At 36.6% G+C, this 21,057-nt stretch overlaps 1 protein-coding gene across 7 annotated transcripts in view; it reads left to right on the top strand.

The window, feature by feature from the left end:
- LOC135106761 (uridine-cytidine kinase 2-like) overlaps window positions 1-21,057 on the top strand; it is a 190,082-nt gene that overhangs the window by 138,360 nt on the left and 30,665 nt on the right. For 5 of the 7 annotated variants that reach the window (XM_064016038.1, XM_064016035.1, XM_064016034.1 and 2 more), the window contains 3 exons: window positions 6,066-6,208; window positions 8,912-9,009; window positions 13,005-13,053. In XM_064016038.1, the coding sequence (XP_063872108.1) occupies window positions 6,066-6,208; window positions 8,912-9,009; window positions 13,005-13,053 (290 nt within the window). The remainder of the gene's footprint in view (window positions 1-6,065; window positions 6,209-8,911; window positions 9,010-13,004; window positions 13,054-21,057) is intronic. The other 2 variants (XM_064016037.1, XM_064016036.1) reach the window with 1 other exon arrangement.

Consider the following 21,057-nt stretch of genomic DNA (forward strand, 5'->3'; position numbering starts at 1 on the left):
TCAGATAGGTTGTGAAATGATAGATGTTCAAGGATCTTCCTGTTGAGGATATATTAAAAAACTTTAGAGAGGCAGGAAATTAAAGCAAAAGGGCAGTAGTTTCAGGGATTAGAGCAGTTACCCTTTTTTAGGAACCGGCTGAATATGGGCAAACTTCCAGCAAGAAGGAAAGGTAGATTTTGATAGACAGAGTTAGAAGAGTTTGACTAGGCAAGGTGCAAGCACAGAGGCACAGTTATGGAGAACAATAGGAGGAACCCCATTAGGTCCTTCTTTCTTATACTGTAGTTCTTATATCAATATATGGTATTTTTTAGTATAATGGTTATAATATTACTCAATAAGTTAGAAGTTCCTAATGTAGCATCATGGCTATAATGAAGAGTTGATCCAGTGCATGTGTGTGGGTACTGGACCTGATTACATGGGATTTTGTGTATGTTTAGGACAAGAGAAAATATAATTATGCTCTTAATACTATGACAAGAATATAGGTTTGTGAGTGATAAATAGACATACATCTCATCAAAATGAGCTTGTTGTGTGGGTAGTAGGCTACTGTGCTGACGTGTGTGTGTGTGTGTGTGTGTGTGTGTGTATTAGCCCATTAAGTCTTTTTTTTTTTAAGTAAGGCTTACACAACCAATTTTACATCTGAGTCATGATTCTTGATAGAGAGAACAATAGCAGAAAATAGGCAGGAATGGGTGATTATCATGGGAGATATTAATAGTCATATAAGTGAACAAGTAAATAGAAATGGTACCTTACTGTTAGACTTTGCTTTACAAAAATAACTAGAAATATTGAATGTAATGGTGAATATTGGTAGGGTGACCTGAGCAGAGGGAGGAAGGAAGTTAGCAATAGGTTACATATATATTGGTAAATGAGAGGGCTAGGAGAACAGTTAGGGATATGTGGATAGATGAGGAAGGTGTCATAGATATGTTAGTACTAAATTGTATCTGCCATTAACCAGGGAAAGGAGGGAGTGAAGCAGAAACAATAATTTCTATTGAAACAATGAAGAGGAGACTGGGAGAACTTTAGAATGTATGTAGAATCTGTAGAATGGAATGGGATGGACAGGAGAGTGGATAAACTTAATGACAGGATATGGTATGTAATAGATGAGATGGCCAGAAGAAGGATAAGGAAATGAAAGATGGGAAGGGGTAGGAAATCAGGTAAGAGGTGGTGGAATGAAGGCTTTCATAATTTTATCTTATTTCACTACTATGAAAATTGATGTATTTTTTGGCATTGAGGATGTTGAATGTCTCCTCTGTAAAGACTGACTATACTTTGGTTTCTGAGCCATACCTGTAAGCCTAAAACTCATCATCAGCAGTAACCATGTTCAGGAGATTTACAAAGTAAAGTGTGCCCTGAAACACTTATAAATAGAATTGCATTTGCTCTGTTGTTAACAACTTATGTGTAAATTTCAGACACTGCAAATTCAGTTTGTCTCACAAAACAGAATGTATGGTACCAATGCTTGTTTGCAAGTTCTTGGATGGTAACGCGATAGCCCGGCACAACCAAAATCTGTACGTGGTCAGTGACCTCATTTCAGTTTGTTGACAATGTACCAAAACATAAATTTGTCTCCACCAACATATGTCTATCTTTTAACTGTTTGTGCCATTCCTTAATCTGTGTGGTGTCATGGCATCGTCACCAAAAGCTTAGTGAATTTTCCTCATGGTTCTCATTTGATAATCACCAAGTTACTGACAAAATTTGATGCAGTGCTGCTATTCAAGTCATCCCCTTCCTTGTGTGGAAGATTAAAATATTAACACTGTGAACACTTCTTCCTTTAAAAATGGGCTGCCAGTGACTGATGCCCTCTATTGGTGGGAAAAATTAACATATTTCAATTAAGGTTGTATCAAAAGTTCCAAGACCTATATACAAAAAATTATTTCTCACTTTATTCTAGTTTGTGTGCCATGCTTTTCAAATGCCCTAGAGCATTGATGTATCACTCGTAATGTGATTGTCACTGCTGATATGCATTCTGGGAGTCTTGTTTTTGAAAGCATCATGTACCTTTTGCAATTTGTGCTGAATCTCCTCCATGATGTCAAAATGGCACCCCTTCAGCTGTAACTTTATCTTCAAGAAGAGGAAGAAATCATAAGGGGCCTATAGATCCAAGTCTTATTCTCACTGATGACACCTGACATGAAGGCTTGGTCGACTTGGGCACATTGACAGAGCGTTTGATTGACTGCAGCTTAGTACTCCTTTTGTTGAGGGGTGAGAAACCTGGGCAGGAACTTTGCAACTGCACAGTGCATGTTCAAATCACACACGAAGATTGTTTGCGTATGACATAGTGACCGTGATAGCAATGTCCTTAACTTCTTCATGCTCAGAATATATACATATACATCTTTGCAGCATGTGGTGAAGTTGCCTGCAATGTGTGCCAATATGTTGTTTCATATGAGCTCTTTTCCATTTGGTGGTACACTGTTGTGAGAGCATTTTCTGTGTGTGATGTAGTTACCTAGGATATGTGTCATTCAAAACACATCATACAACTCATTGATTCATTTGCCACAAATTTGCTGGACTATGCCAAAGATGTTTCTTACTGATGTGCTGAGTTTGACACAGAATTTTGATGTTTGTTCTCAGCACTACATTGCAGTCCATGATGAAATCATAATTGTACTACAAAACTCCTATTAAATAGTTCCCAAAGTTCACTAAGTGACATCAGTCAGCAGACTGCTTGATGACTTTAACTACTCAGGCCCACAGTTCACACATCACTATACTGCCATATGTTGATGTGCTGTAGAACTAGTCTTGAAACAATTATCCATCCTGCACTCTACACCTCTTCACTAGAGGATAACTGTTTTTGTTACACTAGAAATATTCCAGATGGATACTTTTGAACAGACATCATAGGTTGAATAGAGATATTCTTTTAGCATAAAGGAAATGCAGTGTACAAATGCACAGTTTGTGTGTGTGTGTGTGTGTGTGTGTGTGTGTGTGTGTGGTCATTGTAATCGAATAGATGTGCACAAGTATCCAAAATTCAGGTGAGGTTATTGAGGTTACTGGGCCCCACCACTACTGCCACCACACTCAGATTCAGGGATGGAGACTTTTTGCCAATGCCTTACCACAGAGTATGCAGATATTTAATTTCTTTAGGAATTTTATGAATCAGTCTGAATGATGGTAAGACAAAGTTAACACTAATAGAATCCCCCACTTGACATGTTTTTTAGTGGGAAAGTTTCTTTAACATTTGATATGCCAGCCATAATTGATCTGAGGAATGTACTGCATTACATACTCCCATATTGTGTTATGGGGATGAGTATTGAATATATCTCTCATATGTGTATTTAACAATGTATATAGTTTATGTACCAGAAATTTGCTCTCTTGATTATAACTTTTGGTCTTGGATATGAATGCGTGTATTGATAATAACCAATGTGAGTCTGAAGATAACTGAAAAAAGAGTGGAGTGAATACATGGTGGTTGTGAACTATTAAACTATTTGAACTATTAAAAATATCATGAAGCTGATAAATATTGAAAGCAGAACATAGTGGCCGTACATTACTGCTTTGAGAGATGTCCCAGCGGCTAAAGAAATTATGAGAACATGGAGACTGTGTTGGTCATAGAAAGGGAGAGAGCACCAGGATAGAACAAGGCCAACATTTTGAGACAGAAGAGTATCAGTAACTAGAGAAAGGATGACATGAGATAAAATTTTATGGAAGCATCTAAACACGACCTAAATTGACAAGTTACAATATAATCATGTAGTGTGGCTTGCCGTCTTCTGAAAAGAGATGTTGTCATGGAACCTGCCTCTCAAAATCCTGATGATGACAACAGTACTCTCTCTCTCTCTCTCTCTCTCTCTCTCTCTCTCTCTCTCTCTCTCTCTCTCTCTCTCTCTCTCTCTCTCTCTCTCTCTCTCTCTCTCTCTCTCTCTCTCTCTCTCTCTCTCTCTACACAAGTTTTGGATTGCCAACTCAATGTCAGAAATTTGGTTGAAGTTAAAGTACATACAGTAAAACCTCCGTAAACTGAATTATATGCGGCGAGGTAGCCGACAGTTTATTCTAAAGTTTGGTTCATCTAACAATACACATCTTTGGCCAGTTTCTATGTACATAAATATGTACATTTATTGTTATTTACAGCATATTTGTTAGCACATTGTAAGCCCCAAGATAGATATTTACAGCATATTTTGTTATTATAAACTGTTCACAATGCACTAACTGGTCACTTAAGAGTTCACTTAATATTACACAACTACACACTTAGTGTTCACATAAGAGTTCACTTAACTGTACACAAAACACTGGTCACATAAGAGCTAATATAACATTATGCACTGTACTACTAGTGTACCTTTGCTTGTCACTCAGAGTGAGTCAAAGATGTTAGCTGGTGGCTCTGGTGTGACTGGGGATGGAGTGGAGCTGGGCAGACTGGTTGAGGAGGCTGATAAGGGCATTTGGGTTATCTGATATTTGTCTTATTTGGGTTTGGTTTAGAGAGGTTTTACTATAAATTCCTTATACACAAAAATTATAAATTACAGAAATAAAGTGAAAATTCAAGAATTAGTTAATGCTGACAGTATAGGAACTCCTGTGATTAGGAAATTTAAATATTTGTGAATGGTGATTGGAATATGAATTAAGTCTCCAGAGTAGTAAAGTAAGCATATTGCAAGAAAAGGAACTCCTGTGATTAGGAAATTTAAATATTTGTGAATGGTGATTGGAATATGAATTAAGTCTCCAGAGTAGTAAAGTAAGCATATTGCAAGAAAAGTAAATGGAGCTAGAAATCATGTTTGAATATGGGAAGAAAATTGAAGATGCTTTGAGGTTGCACAAGTTACTCATAGAGATGTTCAGGAGTGAAGTTAGTACTAGGAGATGAAGAAGACCAAGGAAATCATTGTAGGAATTAGTGGATTGAAATTAGAATGAAAAAAGTAAACTTGGGGAGTGTGAATGTGAAAAGTTGTAAAATACCGTAGAACCTCTATTGCTGAACAGCTTCCTTTTCAAAGAAATTGGTTCATGAACAAAATTTTTAACTCATAATTGCTTCAGTTGCTGTACCATAATTCAGTTCTCAGACAAGCTATGTGGCAGCCAGCACACATGATCACAGTGTGTGTATTAGTCATGTCACAGCCCATGCTCAGTACATGTCTACTCCATACTGTCTCTTTTTGGCTTTCTTATTTATACCTTTATTCTTATTCTTACTCCCCAGCTGAGCAGTTCCAACTCTCCCTGAGTCTTGAGAAAAAGCAGTGGGAACTGCATTTGTTTGGGTGACTTGAGATAGAAGCCTCCCACTTGGTCTTGATCACTTTACTTGTCCCAAACTGATTCTTGTATCATCAGATTTTTGCTTTCATATAGTTAATCCTTAATTTACTCATCTTGTATCATCACTTTCCAAATGCTTGTATAAGAGGAGTTCCCTGTATAATTTTATGCGCAAAGTACTATTGTAGAAATTTAAAAAACAATTATCTGACATCCATGAACAGATTGATCCATTTTACATTGATTCCAATGGGGAAAATATCTTAGGTTTCAAAACATTTTGGATTTCAAATGGCATTCAGGAATTAATTAAGACCAAGAACCAAGATTCCATGGTATCAGTATTAATATATTTATATATATGAAAATACAGATTTGGCAGTGTTATTCAACCCAAATTATAATATAGCATTAGGATTTTGGTTGAGCTTATAAGATGAGGAGGCTGTACTCAGTATTTATTACTGGAAATTTGCAGTTTGTGATTTGATTGTTATATGGGTGGAGATGACTTGCCTTTTCCTCTTCACTTATCATATCACGCACCTTACCAAATTATAATATAGCATTAAGATTTTGGTTGAGCTTATAAGATGAGGAGGCTGTACTCAGTATTTATTGCTGGAAATTTGCAGTTTATGATTTGATCGTTATGTGAGTGGAGATGACTTGCCTTTTCCTCTTCACTTATCATATCACGCACCTTACAGATTGGAAAGCACAACTACCATATACCCTGCTGATGTTGTACTATTTGAAGGAATCCTCATGTTCTACCAGCCAGAAATAAGAAATCTTTTCCATATGAAACTCTTTGTTGACTCAGATGCTGACACAAGGTTGGCCAGAAGAGGTATGTATGCTTAATTAAGATGCTGATACTACTATTGATCTGAATATTGAACCTGTAGATGCTTCATTGGATTTTCTCCCTCACTCTTCCCAACTCTTGCAATGTTTTTGCAAAATATTGTTATCATTGAAGAGGCACATTAAGGATGGTGTTACTACTGAATGACAATGATGTTGAGATGCATAACAGAACCATTCTACTTTTGAAAGGCTCTCTATTGATATTTTCGTGTCAGCCTTTTTACCTAATGGCAGCTTGCCTGGTTGCATGGTAGCTGTCCTGTGTAGGTTTAGATCTCTTAGGCCCTGTTTTTCAATTTTTTTTTTTTTTTTGAGTACGCCTCTTGAAACTCTGCCACTTATATCCAGGTCTCTGACTCTTTCACTGTCACTCTGCCCTCAAGGTTCCCAAACTACCTCTGTCTATCTTCTCACCACCAGACTGATACATTCAACTTTCATCCTCAATTCACCATTTGTGACCCTCCCCCAAGTCATGTGGTACATTATGCTTTCATCCATTATCACCCTCATTCACTTCAGCCAATTGTTGTCTTTCTCTGATCAAGTTTCTCTTGTGTGTAGCATTACATGTCTCACACAGGTCTCATATAGGTGTTTCTCAGTTCTAAAATTCAGAGTGTCAATAAAGACATCAGTTTACAGGAATTTCTCCATCCATTGTGAACTCTGAACACCACATTAGCACTTCCACTGATTCCTGTTTAAATTAAATCCTTTAACTGGGGCATTCACAATGGGTTGAGTTGCCAGTGTTCACCAGCTGTTTCAATATAGGACTTAGTATACACTTCCACAGTTCTTTGGAGATGCACATTCTAAAATCGCTTCTTGTGATACATGATATACTGTACCTACATCCTATAAAACATTAATCCTAATTGTTTATGCTAACAGTATCCACAGGATTTGGTGATGCACACTACAGAAAAGCTCATAAAAAGCTTTTATGTGCTAAAGACTCGCAACTAGGTTCTCAGTGTTTTCACATTTATTTCTAGTCTCCTGCTGCATATTTAGTTTGAAACATTTTCCACTGGTTTCTTTAGGGAGTAATGTTTTTATCTTGCAAATCCTAAAAAGAATTGAGCAAAAGGACTGGCTGATATCAGACATGCCAAATTCTCCGAAACACCAAAAAAACCCTAGGCTGAAGATATGATTTTCATTGCTGTTGTCAAACCCTGGTCTATGCATGTGCTTTTGCACAAACATATCAGGAAAGAAGAACCAAGATGTGAAAGAATGGGTTGTATTTCCTTAGAAAAAAAGCGGTAACTCAAGGATGACATTGGAAAATACGATGTAACTATACAAGCAGCAACTCAGAGAAGACACTGGGAGACATAATGTCAACAGATAATCTTCACCAGTGTACTGCTAAGATTTGGCATCAAAACATGGTTGTTTCTCTCATATGTGCCAAGATATAAAGTTTTATGTTAACTGTATAACTTAAATGGATAAAATTAACTTTGCAGAGAGGGAAAAATATTATTCATCCTAAGATTATGATACATTTCAAACTCAAGATAATGTGTGTAGTATTTAGCTTGTTTTGCCATATATCTTGCTCTTTACTTGATGGCAATGGCAAAAAATTTTCTTAATATTTTATTAGTTGATTTAATAACACATAAATAACATAAAGATCTTTTCCGGCTGACCTGCTTTTTTTTGTGTAAAATTAAGTGAGCTGGTGAATGTGATTGTTTTTTTCCAGACCATTGCAAACTCCCCAATTAAGAAAAGTCATCTTCAGATTCAGAAGGTGTGCCAATCTATTCTCTCTCTCTCTCTCTCTCTCTCTCTCTCTCTCTCTCTCTCTCTCTCTCTCTCTCTCTCTCTCTCTCTCTCTCTCTCTCTCTCTCTCTCTCTCTCTCTCTCTCTCTCTCTCTCTCTCATTTGTATTTCACATTGAGGCTTCCTGTGAAAGCCCTGACTTGTCTTATATATTTATGGAAGACTTAGCTCAGCAGTTCAGGGCAATATAACTGTTTTACATCTTATGTGAAGTTACCTCTTCTATGAATATGTATAATTTATGGGCACTGATTGCATTTAATTGTTTATGTTGAATGTTTTGTAATTCATATATTTTTTAAGAATCTTTCAGTAGAAAATTTACTGTCTTTGTAGGTCAGTACTTTACTTTGTTCCCCACAGTGTTATTTTATATATTTATTTATTTTATTTTATTTATTTTTATTTATTTTTATTTTTTTTACATAGAAGTGGTTCAAAGTCATAAGGAACTTGGTTGTGCTTATTTTCTTCTAAATTGTAATATTATTTTTTTCTCTCTCTCCTTCTTTATATGTAGTTTGTGTTATGCATGAAGATAATTATAAGGCAAATTCCATCTTTGATTAAATCCCAATTAGAGGGCCAGATGTATGAATGTAGTGAGAACTTTTGGAACACTAAATTTTTTTCTTTCCCTTCATGGCATTCTTAACTTTCATTGACACCTTTGGGGCTTTATGGTTCTCCATACAATATATGCTTACACAATATAATGGTAGATTGTTATGTAAACTTAGTACTTGGCTGTCACATATATATGTACCTACACACATATAACTGCTATGTGCTATTTATCACTGAAAACTTGTTTTATAAATTAAAGGCCTTACATATAGGTATGTTCCTTTTTTAAACCTAAAAAATATTAATTTTTCAGTGATGAGAGACACAAGAGAGCGGGGCAGAGCCCTTGAAATGGTGCTCCATCAGTACACCAATCTTGTCAAACCTGCTTTTGAAGAGTTCTGTCTACCAGTGAGTATCATTTGAGTAACAAGTAAGGGTTGCTAATTGTAAGTCAATCACAGTATATAAATATTGTGAAATGTTGAGGCTTTAATGTTAACTATAAAACTGAGATATCACTTTTAAATTTTGTATGAAATAGCTTTCACTGTGATATCATTTGCTGCAGTATACATTGTGTACTTCATTGAGAGGAGATGAGCTTCATTTGGGTGTTTTGCATGAGTAAGACTTGTCTGTGTGATTGTTTTTTTGTGCATATGTGGCTTTATTAAAAACAAAGTTAAGCTAAAAATGTTCATATTGTGCTTATCTTGGATTATAGGGTAAGGAAAAAATAACTCTTAGAGGGTCAATAGGTCATGGAGACCACAAGGCATAAGTTTAAATAGATATATATCATAAAGGAAAAGAATGCAAACTCATTTTGATATTATTCATTATGATGTATTTTCTGGTGACATTTGTAGAAAGGAATGCACTGAAGGAAAGTTTGGATGTTGGATATCAACTTTAAATAAGAGAAAGACTGGACAATAGAATATATTAAAGATATATATATCTTCATAAGCCAAATACACTTTTCTTTTGTACCTCACAGTACAAGGGAGCAGTCACAGCCTGCCCTTAAAGACAATTCTTCTGCACACAGTGGTACTTCCACCTGATACATGCACACTCTTCACTCAAAATTCAAAGCTTCTAGTTTTTTTTTGGGGGGGGGCGGGGACTGGCACCTTAATGGGCCTGTTTCTTGTTCCTACTTGCATAAAAAATTTGTCAAAGATGCTTCCCCACATTATCAAAATTACTGACAACTCATTAAATGCAGTACATCAGTTCCACAGTCAGTTCTCTCTCTCTCTCTCTCTCTCTCTCTCTCTCTCTCTCTCTCTCTCTCTCTCTCTCTCTCTCTCTCTCTCTCTCTCTCTCTCTCTCTCTCTCTCTCTCTCTCTCTCTCTCTCTCTCTCTCTCTCTCTCTCTCTCTCTCTCTCTCTCTCTCTCTCTCTCTCTCTCTCAACAAATCCAGAATGCAAGTGTTTGAAATATTGGCTACCATCTTGAGCAACCAAAATTGGCAAGTAAGAGAATGTAAAATATACAAAAATATACAAAGCCACCAAAATACATATTCCTCTTGGCATTCTTACTGAAAAATAGCCTATATATACCCAATCAAAATCTGAGAGCTCAACATGGGGTGTGTTTGAGAGCCAGGAGTGTTACACATCATCTCAAACACTTGCCTGGGCCGCCTGAGTTGCCAACTTAAAATGTCTCGGTGCACCCACTCCTGAGGGGTGGGGCCACCTGTGCTGCAATGACATCATGTCAACAAACATGGCTGCCCAAACAGAAACCTGCCAATGCTCTAAATGCCCTTTCCATTCCCAAGACTACAGTGCTGTTTTGTACCATATGCAGACCAGGTTTCATTAGCTGAGCACATGAATGAGTGGTACTAAAACCAAAGGGAAGGGGAAGGGGGCAGCATGGTGGCTGGGACTACACATATGTACAAGTTTTGTTTAATGTGATGGCTACTACACATATGTACAAGTTTTGCTTAATGTGATGGCTAATTCAGCATTTATTAACTTCTTTAAGATACTTTGTTTATGTCTTATGATCGTCCTTTTCTCTTTTGTAATTTGGCTCATGACTTCACCGAAGCTAATTATTTTTTGCTAGATTGTGATTTTTGGTTTCTTAACTCTTCTTTAGTGTGTTGTAGCTGAGGTGGGAATGGCTGGAGTCACTCTGTGGCCCAGTATTTATTCAATGACCTGTGGGGTTACTCTGGCTCCTTAACATCACTGATTGGGTGACTGCTCACTGCTGCTGGACTCGTTATGTAGCAGCTGTGATTGGATGTTTCTTTCCATGCTTTGCAAGGCCTGAGGGTTGTTGACTTGTACATTGAGTTCAGGGCTGAATTTTTTGATGTACAAGGCTTCTAGTATTGCAAGGCACCTTGCATCTGTACACATGCCTAAAATTTTGATATTCTCTTCTAGGCTTTGTCTTGTGATCTAAATGATGTGTTGCTGCTCTAAGTGTTTCTTTGGAGCTCTGGATGTTAGGTGGCAGATGAGGTGTTGAGACAGCTTCATTGTCATCATGCCAATGTAGGATGAAGGAAGGGCTTCACAGTTTCCTTGGTTGCAAGTGAATCTGTATATGACATGGGACTTCTGGGTTGTCTCTCTTTCCATGCAGGGACTGTTTCTGAGCAGAAGCTGGCTGGTCTTTTATTCTTGTAGTATATTTGGAAGTTAATTTTTCTTTCCCACTGACCTGGAAAGAAAAATTAAACTCCAAATATACTGCAAGATCACAACACAGTTCCTTGAAGAGAATTTCAAAATTGTGGACATGTGTACAGATACAAGGTGCCTTGCAATACTAGAAGCCTTGTACATCAAAGAATTCATCCCTGAACTCAACATGCAAGCCAATAACCTTCAGGCCCTGCCAAGCATGAAAAGAAACACCCAATCACAGCCACTGCAAAACAAGTCCAGCAGCATCATGCAGGCAGCTAATCAGTGATGCTTGTGAGCCAGGGTGATCCCACAGGCCACTGAATAAAGTCTGGGACACAGAGTGACTCCTGCCATTCCCACCTCAGCTGCAACACGCTACTGAAGAAGGGTTAAGAAACCTGAAATTGCGATCTAGCGAAAATGTCTAGCTTTGGTGAAATCATAAACCAAATTACTAAAGAGAAAAGCACAATCATAAGATATAAAGAGAATATCTTAAAAGAAGTTAATAAATGCTGAGTAAGCCATCACATTTAACAAAACTTGTCTATGAGAAAATCTCCTACCCACATATATGCTCAATACACTGAAGTATGCACATAGCCACAAGTTTACCATAGATTCTGCTGCCTTCCATCTTGAAGAATTAAGCTCAAAGCTTACATCAAAGCTTGCTTTTTTCATCTTGAAGGGTGCTTTGAACTCTTGGTTACTATACAGCAGAATGGTGTGCCCCATGTATCCCTCCACCCTAGTTGGTTGTCGGTGCCTTTCTATTCCTGAATCATTTGAGCCCTCCCTGCTGCATCCACAAATGTGGCTTCCATTTCTTTCTCTTCATCAAGGAACTCATAGACCAAGACAGCTAATGTTGCAGGAAAAGCAGCATGGGTCATTTTGTAGAGTTGTGCCATTACCATAGCAATGGCACACCTTTGTTTGTTACCCAAGAGGTGCCCAAAAGCACTTGATTGGGGCTCCCAGCATCCCGAGCACCCTGGGTGTTACGGGTTGCCTTCTCAAATGTAGCCCAGGCAATTCCCAGCCTTTGTCATGTATTCTGTAGCTCTGCTTAGGAGACAATTCAAGAATGCATTCCCAGAAATATTGATATTTATAATGCATTGAATGGTTTTCTTGCATATCTGCAATTTTTATAGTAGTTTCTTTAAATCAAGCAATATGTCGAGGGCAGGTGACAGCTGATTGTTTGATGTGGTTTTCTGCATCATTGTAGTTAGAACCCAGAAACCTACATAGTACAATCAGGTGTCATCAGCCTCCTATATATTGCTTGATAGAAAGAAAAGTGTAGCATCAAGTTATTATTCAGTATTCAAATGTTTTACAATATTTTAGCTTTCAAAGATTATGTCAATTTGACAATGAAATATCAGACCATATGAACAAATGATGCTTATGCCTAAGTTTATAAGTAAATTTGAATAAGAGAAGGTGGAAGAGGCATTGTTAAAGAGGTCTTTAATTATATGGTTGTATGCTTGTATGACCCATTTTTATGATTGTTCTGTGTTTCTACTGTAATTATCTTTTCTAGAATTGACACATCTTACCCACTCTATAACTGGTGGTGATCAGAGCAGTGATAGTGATGACAATATGTTGAGAAAAACTATTTGTTGTATATGATAAATGTCCAACATAATTAATGAAAATTGTTAAATTTTGTAAACATCATGAAATATGGTTTGCTAAGCTTGTTAATTTCTTTCACAGACTAAAAAGTTTGCAGATGTTATCATCCCAAGAGGAGCAGAAAATATTGGTAAGATGCTATTAGATTTTTCTTGTACAGCAGCACAGCATTCAAGCCTTTAACATGACACCACACTTACTTGCAAGTATTAGTGTGCTTTGATTTCAATGTAAGAAATTTTAGATAAACTTCATACATCACATAGGCCCTTTCTTGGAAAAAAAAAAAATTATTATATTGAGATCTTACTTAAACAGTAAGGCATGGCTTATGGAAGTATTTCATAGTACTGATGATGCAGTAAAAGTCCTTTTGAACATAATCATTTGGGTAGTCTGCCTGTTGACCTTCAGCAAAACTGTTTTCTGTTGGTAGACAGGAATCCAGAGTGTAATAATTATGGAAATTAGTTGAAAGTAATTAGAATAATTATGACAACCACATATTTGACCAAGTGGTTGTAAGCCTTGTAGTATATGCTTGTTGTTTTAGCCTTGAAGAAACGTATCTTAAAGGAGAACTACAGCTGATATTTGGTGACATAAAAGTATATGAAAAGTTCAACTTTGAATTCTGTTGAGGTGCCATACATCTAACAAAGTGCAGATGGTGGCATTTTGCCAAGTTGCTCTTGATTATGCATATTTGGGATTGTTTTCTAGTGACAAAAAGTGACTTGTGTGAACTTAAATCCTTGTGGCAGTGATGATATGCAAGTTTTGGATATATTATATGACAACTTGAGTGGCTTAGTGATGTGGATGTTTTCTCCTTGCTATTTTCCTTCCCTCTCTCTTCTCTCTGTGCACAATTTTCTCAACTTTTTATGTTGCTTCCTTTTGCGGTTGAAAAATGTAGATCAGACATTCACAGTATCTACATGTAAGCACATGTTAGTATTCTCCTTGAAGCTGACTGGTAGTCAGGAATGGCACATTTGCTTTATTGTTACTGATTTTATGTCTTGTATATCACTTGACAGTTGATGATCAGTTCCATTATTAGGTGCAATTTTACTACAAAAGAGTGTGATGTCTGTTATCATAATTCGTGTTATTGTATGTGTGAAAACATATTACCGAGATAATTATTTATTGTTTGCTGTGGTGGATACCTCCATAAGCATTTCCACGAACTGCATCTTCTACTCTAGTAAACCTTTGTTTTTATGTTCTGGATTGCATATACCACAAAGTAAATTAATGAAAAATTAAAAGTATTGTATTATGGATGTACTTTAACAAACAGAAAAAGTTCACAGTGTTCCATGTGGCAGTCATTCATCACTGCATCAATTAATATGTATCTCTAGGTAGACACTTTGAAGTATAACATATAAGCATATAAGCTCAGACCTGGTTCATCAGTGGTGACAGTCATTGCACTGAAGGTTGGATTACTATGGACATACCATTGGGAATTCATCCACATAGCTGTTTTTGCCTTTTCATGAACTAAGCAGGGATGCAGTGCACTTTCATATCAGGCATGATGATTGTATGAAATATTCTTGTTGATACATTAACTGGTTTGGCATCTCTTTTGTTGATGCACAAGTCTCTCTCTCTCTCTCTCTCTCTCTCTCTCTCTCTCTCTCTCTCTCTCTCTCTCTCTCATTATCCTTCAGTGATGTTCTGAACTTCTTGAAGTGCAAGTACAATTCAAAACACTATGTTGTTCCACTTATTGTCTCTTTGCTGAAGATTTGCTATATTATTTCAAGAATCTCCATTGTTTTTATTCTGGGTTTGCCACAGAATTTGGTGTTCTTTCTCCTCTCAAATTGATTACAAATGAACATGGAAACATAATAGTCCAAAGAATAAGTGTAACACAGGTTCTACTAATAGCAGTGAGGTGCCGCATAGCATGCACTCACACAGAGTACTACTCATTCCAGCTGTGCCCTTGTGACCATTACTTATTGTTCATTTGCAACAGAAACCATCTTGAATACCTCTTATGAAAAGCTCATTAAGGTATATTTTATTGCTTGTGTAATGCATAACATGTTTGTTGATAAACTTGAGCTGTGGAATAGGAAAGATAGTTCAACAACATAATACTCAGTCCTCTGCTGTTGTTGGTTTTGCCATTGCAGAGACCTTAAAAACTATTTAATATAGTCCCAAAATCCCTATTGTAGTTGAAAATTCTCAGATGGATTATGAAACCATATTTATTGCAGTTCTAAAATCACTATAGCAGTCAATAATCATCGGCCAGAATCAAAGCATATTTATCATGATCTTCAAATCACCAGAGCAATTGAATATCACCAGCTAAATAATAAAATCTTGCTTATAGACAAGTCCCAAGGATACAGGCAGTTTAGTTCTCTGTGGCATAGTCACATTATGAATTCATATACAATGAGACACAATCAGTTGTAAAATATTGCTAGTTTTTATGATTCTTTCAAAGGTCATTTTTCCAAGATGAAATATACAATAGTAAATGCAACAAACATATAATTTCCAGCGCTTTATTACTTGACTTAATCACCATACAATCTAGATATATTAGTGGTCATTTAAGATGTAGTTTGGAGTCTAATTGAGTGTCTCTTTTGGTGGGCTGCAGCAACAGTAAGGCATTGGTTTCACTGCTGCCCTCTACCAATAATTTTTAACAAAGGAAAAGTAATACATCATAATATATGAAGTTGCACTGATCAATGCTATTAGCTTTTAGGACTCAGTTGAAATTTATGATTAAGAATAGTTACAGTATAAGAGGATTGAGTTACTGAGACTAGCTACTGATCTGGGTGCGGTGATTGGCAATGGTGGTGGTGGTAAAGGTGTTTATGGGAAGCAAGGATATTGGTTAAAACTCCCAACCTCTTTATTCACTACAGGGCACACATCTTACATTTTGTCATTTTACTTGCCAGGTTATCAAATCTTGTATATCATGGTCCCATAATCAAGAATCAACCATAATCAAGTTGTTGTCAAGGGACAACAACTTTAACCTGTTTTTTCTTTTCTTTTCTTATTTTTCCAGTAAAATTAAGAACTTTGTTTCTTTTAAGTTTCATTTAAGCATGCATTATATATTATGACCAGGTGTGCCCTCTGTAATAGTACCTATGTTTTTCTGTCTTGTTTTCTTCCTTTCCTTTCCCGTTTCTGTCATGTTCTCTTCTTATCCTCATTCTGTTGTGTTCTTTTCTCATCCCTAATTCTCAAAAAAAGTGCAGATGTCTTCTTTTATTCTCTGTATTTTTAACTTTATTTCTCAGTTTTATAAGTTCACCTGTGCTCTCTTCACAATGGGTTAACAGATATATAGTAGTGATGTATTGGATATCTGCTTCTACATCCACAGTGAAAATACTATCCACATCAATATCTGCAAATACATTTTCAGATAACAAAAGCTTTTCCTCCTCCTCCTCCACATTGAAGAAACATGGATGTGTTTGTGTGTGTGTGTGTGTGTGTGTGTGTGTGTGTGTGTGTGTGTGCCTGTGGAAAGACGAGTGATGGAGACAGAGTATGAAGGAGAGAGAGAGAGAGAGAGAGAGAGAGAGAGAGAGAGAGAGAGAGAGAGAGAGAGAGAGAGAGAGAGTCTGTGGGGGTCATGGATGTGTGAGAGTTGAATTAGGCTAAGTTTGAATGAATGAGAATGAGAAGAGTAGTGAACAAGTTGAATGGAAACTAAGCATAACTTGAGAAATTAATAGAATGAGTGTCAAGTGTATTGGAAGGAGTGAGATAAAACATGAGCGAGAATCAGTGTGAAGGAGAAAACAAGCATGAATTAGATTATGAAAATAAATGAAGGATTAAGGGTGAGCATTAGTGAGACTGAGAGTGGGGAAGGGAATGTTTGAGTGTGAACGTTAGCGAAAGATGAAATGTGAGAAGAACAATCCTGAAGATTGATAAATAGATGAGACTGAAAAAAAAATGCAGTTGTTTGTGAGGGTGAGAGAGAGTGACTCTATGGAATGAGTGAGGGGGAAGAGAGCAAGTTATCATTTTCATGTCCTCTTGTCTTGTGTCGTCTTATTTTGGACAGTTAAGAGTAGGGGAGGTGACAAAGAAGGGGAGTTTGAGATGAGGAAAGAGGAAGGGAGAGTAAAGGAACAGGGAGGAAGGAATGTACAGTAAAATCCCTCTTATCCGGCATTCGGGTATCCGGCAGCTTTAAGTATCCAGCACATTTTTCCCCGAGCCTTAAAATCAATAAAAAATCAATGTGTACTCATAAAATCGATTAAAATTCCCGCACGAGGCATACTTTGTCCTCTCGCCACCAGAGCGCACTGCTTCGCGCCATCCGCAGCCCACTGCACTGTGTTTACTCAGTGATTCAGTCCCGTGTGTGCACTGTTTATCGCCTGACACCTTCATCATGCCTAAAGTTGTAGAAAAGAGGAAGCGTGTTGTGCTTACACTTAAGCAGCTGATCAGATCAGCTGCTGATTAAGATCAGCTGATCTTTGTTATGGTAAGATGCGTGAGTGTAGGGTGGTGATTGTGGACATAATTTCACTTCTATTCAAGTATCCGGCAATATTCAAGTATCCGGCATGTCGGCGGTCCCGTTGATGCCGGATAAGAGGGATTTTACTGTATTGTGAAGTACAGGGAGGAATGCAGTTTGTAACTGGTGAAAGAGAGTACATGGGGCAAGGAAGTCGAGGAAGGGTGAAGGAGGAGGATTGGAGTATGGGGAGAGAGTAGAGTTAATATGTGCAGGAAGGATGAGGAATGAGTGAAGAATTAGAGGGAAAGAGGAAGTAGTGGGGAATAAATATTTCTTTTTCTTGTCCCCTACTCTTGGTGTCCTTCCTCTGTCTATTCCCTTTTCACTTCTACTCCCTCAGTACAAAGGAGAATGACTAAAAGGATAGAGGGGATGAGGAGTATTCCTTATGAAACAAGAGTGAAGCTATTAAATTTACATTCCTTAGAGAGGGGAGCACCTGATAGAAGTCTAAGTGGTATAGGATATAACAAGGGGGATGTAAGCAAAGTTCTCATGATCAGTAATCAGGACAGAACAAGAAATAACAGATTCAAGCTTGTAAAATTTAGTTTCAAGAAAGAAATAGTAAGGATTTGGTTCTCAAGTAGAGTGGAATAGACTCAGGAATTGGGTTGTTAGTGCTGAAACATTAGGGAGCTTTAAAAGATTAGAAAAATTTATGGATGGGGATGATGGATGCCACGTGTAGGCCTGACATCTTGCAGCTTCCCTCATTTTCTTATGTTCTTATGTTCCATCTTTTTGCCTCCTTGTACTCCCATCCCCAGTTACATCATCTACCTTTGCATTCTTGAAATATATCATATTTTTTACTTATTACATTTTTTTCTTTTTCTTTTCTTCTCTCTTTTCTCCTCTCTGGAGCTTTGTGTTGCAGATAGAACTCTCATTGTATTACTGTGCCATCCACAACTGCAGTTACAGAGGTAAAAGATATATGCATCTGCTACTGCAAATATTGATATTTTAGCATCTGCAATCTTATCCACAACCGCATTTTATGAGAAATGCATATTCAGCTCCACCTCTGCATCTATGGAGCTCTAAAATTTAATATCCAATACATCACTAATGCATACATAGTGTACATGTTTACAGATATTTGGGATTTTTAGTATTGTTTTCCTCTTTCCCTTTTCTTTGTTTTGAAAAGTATATTTTACATTGCTTCCTTTATTTGTTATGTTATTCATTTGTTTACTGTGAAAAGTTGTGTTTCATTAAGAAAACCAAGATATAGGAAAGCAGATAAGGTAATTTATAGTGTTTGTGAAGAAAATGGAAGGAAAATAAATGCAAGTCAAAAAAAAGTATCAGATTAAAAATAAATTTTGCCTGGTAGAAATGGTGTAAAAGAACAGACATGAAGGTGGTGCTGTTGAGAAGGCAGATGCTGTATGAACAGGAGCACACCACAGAGAAAGATGGAATTTTTGGGAAGCATCCAAGCACTCATAAGACCATGAATTGTCATGAAGGTGTATTCAATTTTGTAGCCAAAAAATTTGGGCAAAGGATATCATGTCTGCAGCCAATGGCACTTATTTGATAAGCAGTTGTGTTGATTTGTATGTGATGATCAGGAGGAGACAAAGGTACCTCATTCTTTTACTGGCTTATGGAATGGCTATGTCTATAATAATTGTTTAAATACTTCAATTTTATTGTTACAATTTATTACATATATTGTAGCATTGTTAAAAAGCAAAGTGTGACTGTACAAAATTTGAATAATCTTATGGCAATCATGGTTTTTCTGCTGTTACAGTGATATAGCAGCATTAATTATAGTAATCCTTCAATTATTCAAACCTTGACCTGCTGAATTTTGTATAAAGCAAACCTGGCACCATCCAATTAATTTTTGATCGACCAAACAAAAGTTAAGTTTAAAAGACAAACCATTCAGTGGTGAAAGATTAAGGCAGGAGCAACCAAACAGATACCAGCATTTGCTTAATAAATTAAATGGATGTGGCAGGCACATGAGTGCAAGACAAAAGCTGGTTGCCTGCATGCTGCCAGTTTGTTTGTGTTTGGCTGTCACTGTGTGTAGATATTGTACATTATGCTGCAGATTATATATATATATATATATATATATATATATATATATATATATATATATATATATATATATATATATATATATATATATATATATATATATATATATATATATATATATACAGTAATACAGTACATTGCATTAGGTAAACTTACAGCATCATTTGCAATACAGCAAAGAACCCAATATAGTGCTCAATATACCAAATAAAGTTTGGTTTAGGCAATGGACATCCAGCCAACAGAATCTGGTTTAGGCAGTGGGCATATATCCCCTCAGATGGCCCATACTATCAGGTAAATCAAACACCCTTTCCTAAAATTATTAGTTCAATGTATCAAAGGATTACTGCAATTGCAGTAGTTGAATATAGTGTTGGAACTGATGAAAAGTTACCTTTATTTTTATTATCATACTTTCTCTTTAATGGCACTTTAGTGGTGCATGTCATATTGTAGTATTTTTCTACAGGTGTTGTGATATGACAGACTTGGTTAAAGTTGGCTCACTTTCCTTTGTTTGTTCAATCTTCTACCATATTTGTTAATATCATGAGGCCAGGGAATTAGCAACCATCTTTTGTTGCATTTGTGAAGCACAAGGCAAGAACATCTTGACTGAAGACCCAGTGAAGCTGGTTTTGCTACCAACATCAATTAGATTTCACTAGTGGCAACAAAGTCTTCCAGGCATACCTGACTGTGTAATGGTTGTTATACCATGCATTGATGGAAATAGTGAAGGAAGATCTGATGCCAAACCTTTACCAGTACTGCCTGTGGATAGTGTGGTGATGGTAATGTTTGCCTGTGGCAGTGTCGGTATAGCAGTAAATCAGTATCTTCAATGAATTTGAACCACTATCACTAGCACTTAACCCTGTCAAAATGTAATGGTGAAGAGCATTTTTAAATGAAATTTAATGACACTTGTTCTTCTATAAGAAACTGAAGTAATATTTGAGTTTTAAATGTAATGACAAGGCAGTTAAGATGCTGAACATCTCTTCCCTTTATTCCCATTTGATAATGTTCAGTTTTTGTGTGTGGGCCAAATGCAATGTCTGTTAAAAGGTTAGGAAGCTATTAAATGCCCATAGATATAGTTTGGGAATGCCAGGAGGGAAAACTAAGAATGAGTGGCAGCAACACGAGATGTCAAGCTGTTTAGATTTATCTCTACAACTGGAACCTTTGGCTAAAAAATATAAACATAAAGATTTCATATATTACAGAGTAGATCATTCCACAGAAACTTCCTGTAACTGTTCCTGTGATGGCATTTAAAAGTCACACATGGATCATGCATGGAAGTACAAAGAGTGAAAATTTAGATAAAAGGACTTTTACTTCCATTATTTTTCTTAATGACCTGCTTTATGGTCTAATTATTCAAATAGATACAATTTAGAAAAAAAAACTTTTTTTATATTTTCAGTTATCAGTACTTGGTGTCATTCAACAGCTTGAATGCTGCAGCTGTTGAGTATTGCAATTGTTTTA

Source organism: Scylla paramamosain, chromosome 14 (genome assembly GCF_035594125.1).
Source record: "Scylla paramamosain isolate STU-SP2022 chromosome 14, ASM3559412v1, whole genome shotgun sequence".
Classification (NCBI taxonomy): Eukaryota; Metazoa; Arthropoda; class Malacostraca; order Decapoda; family Portunidae; genus Scylla; species Scylla paramamosain.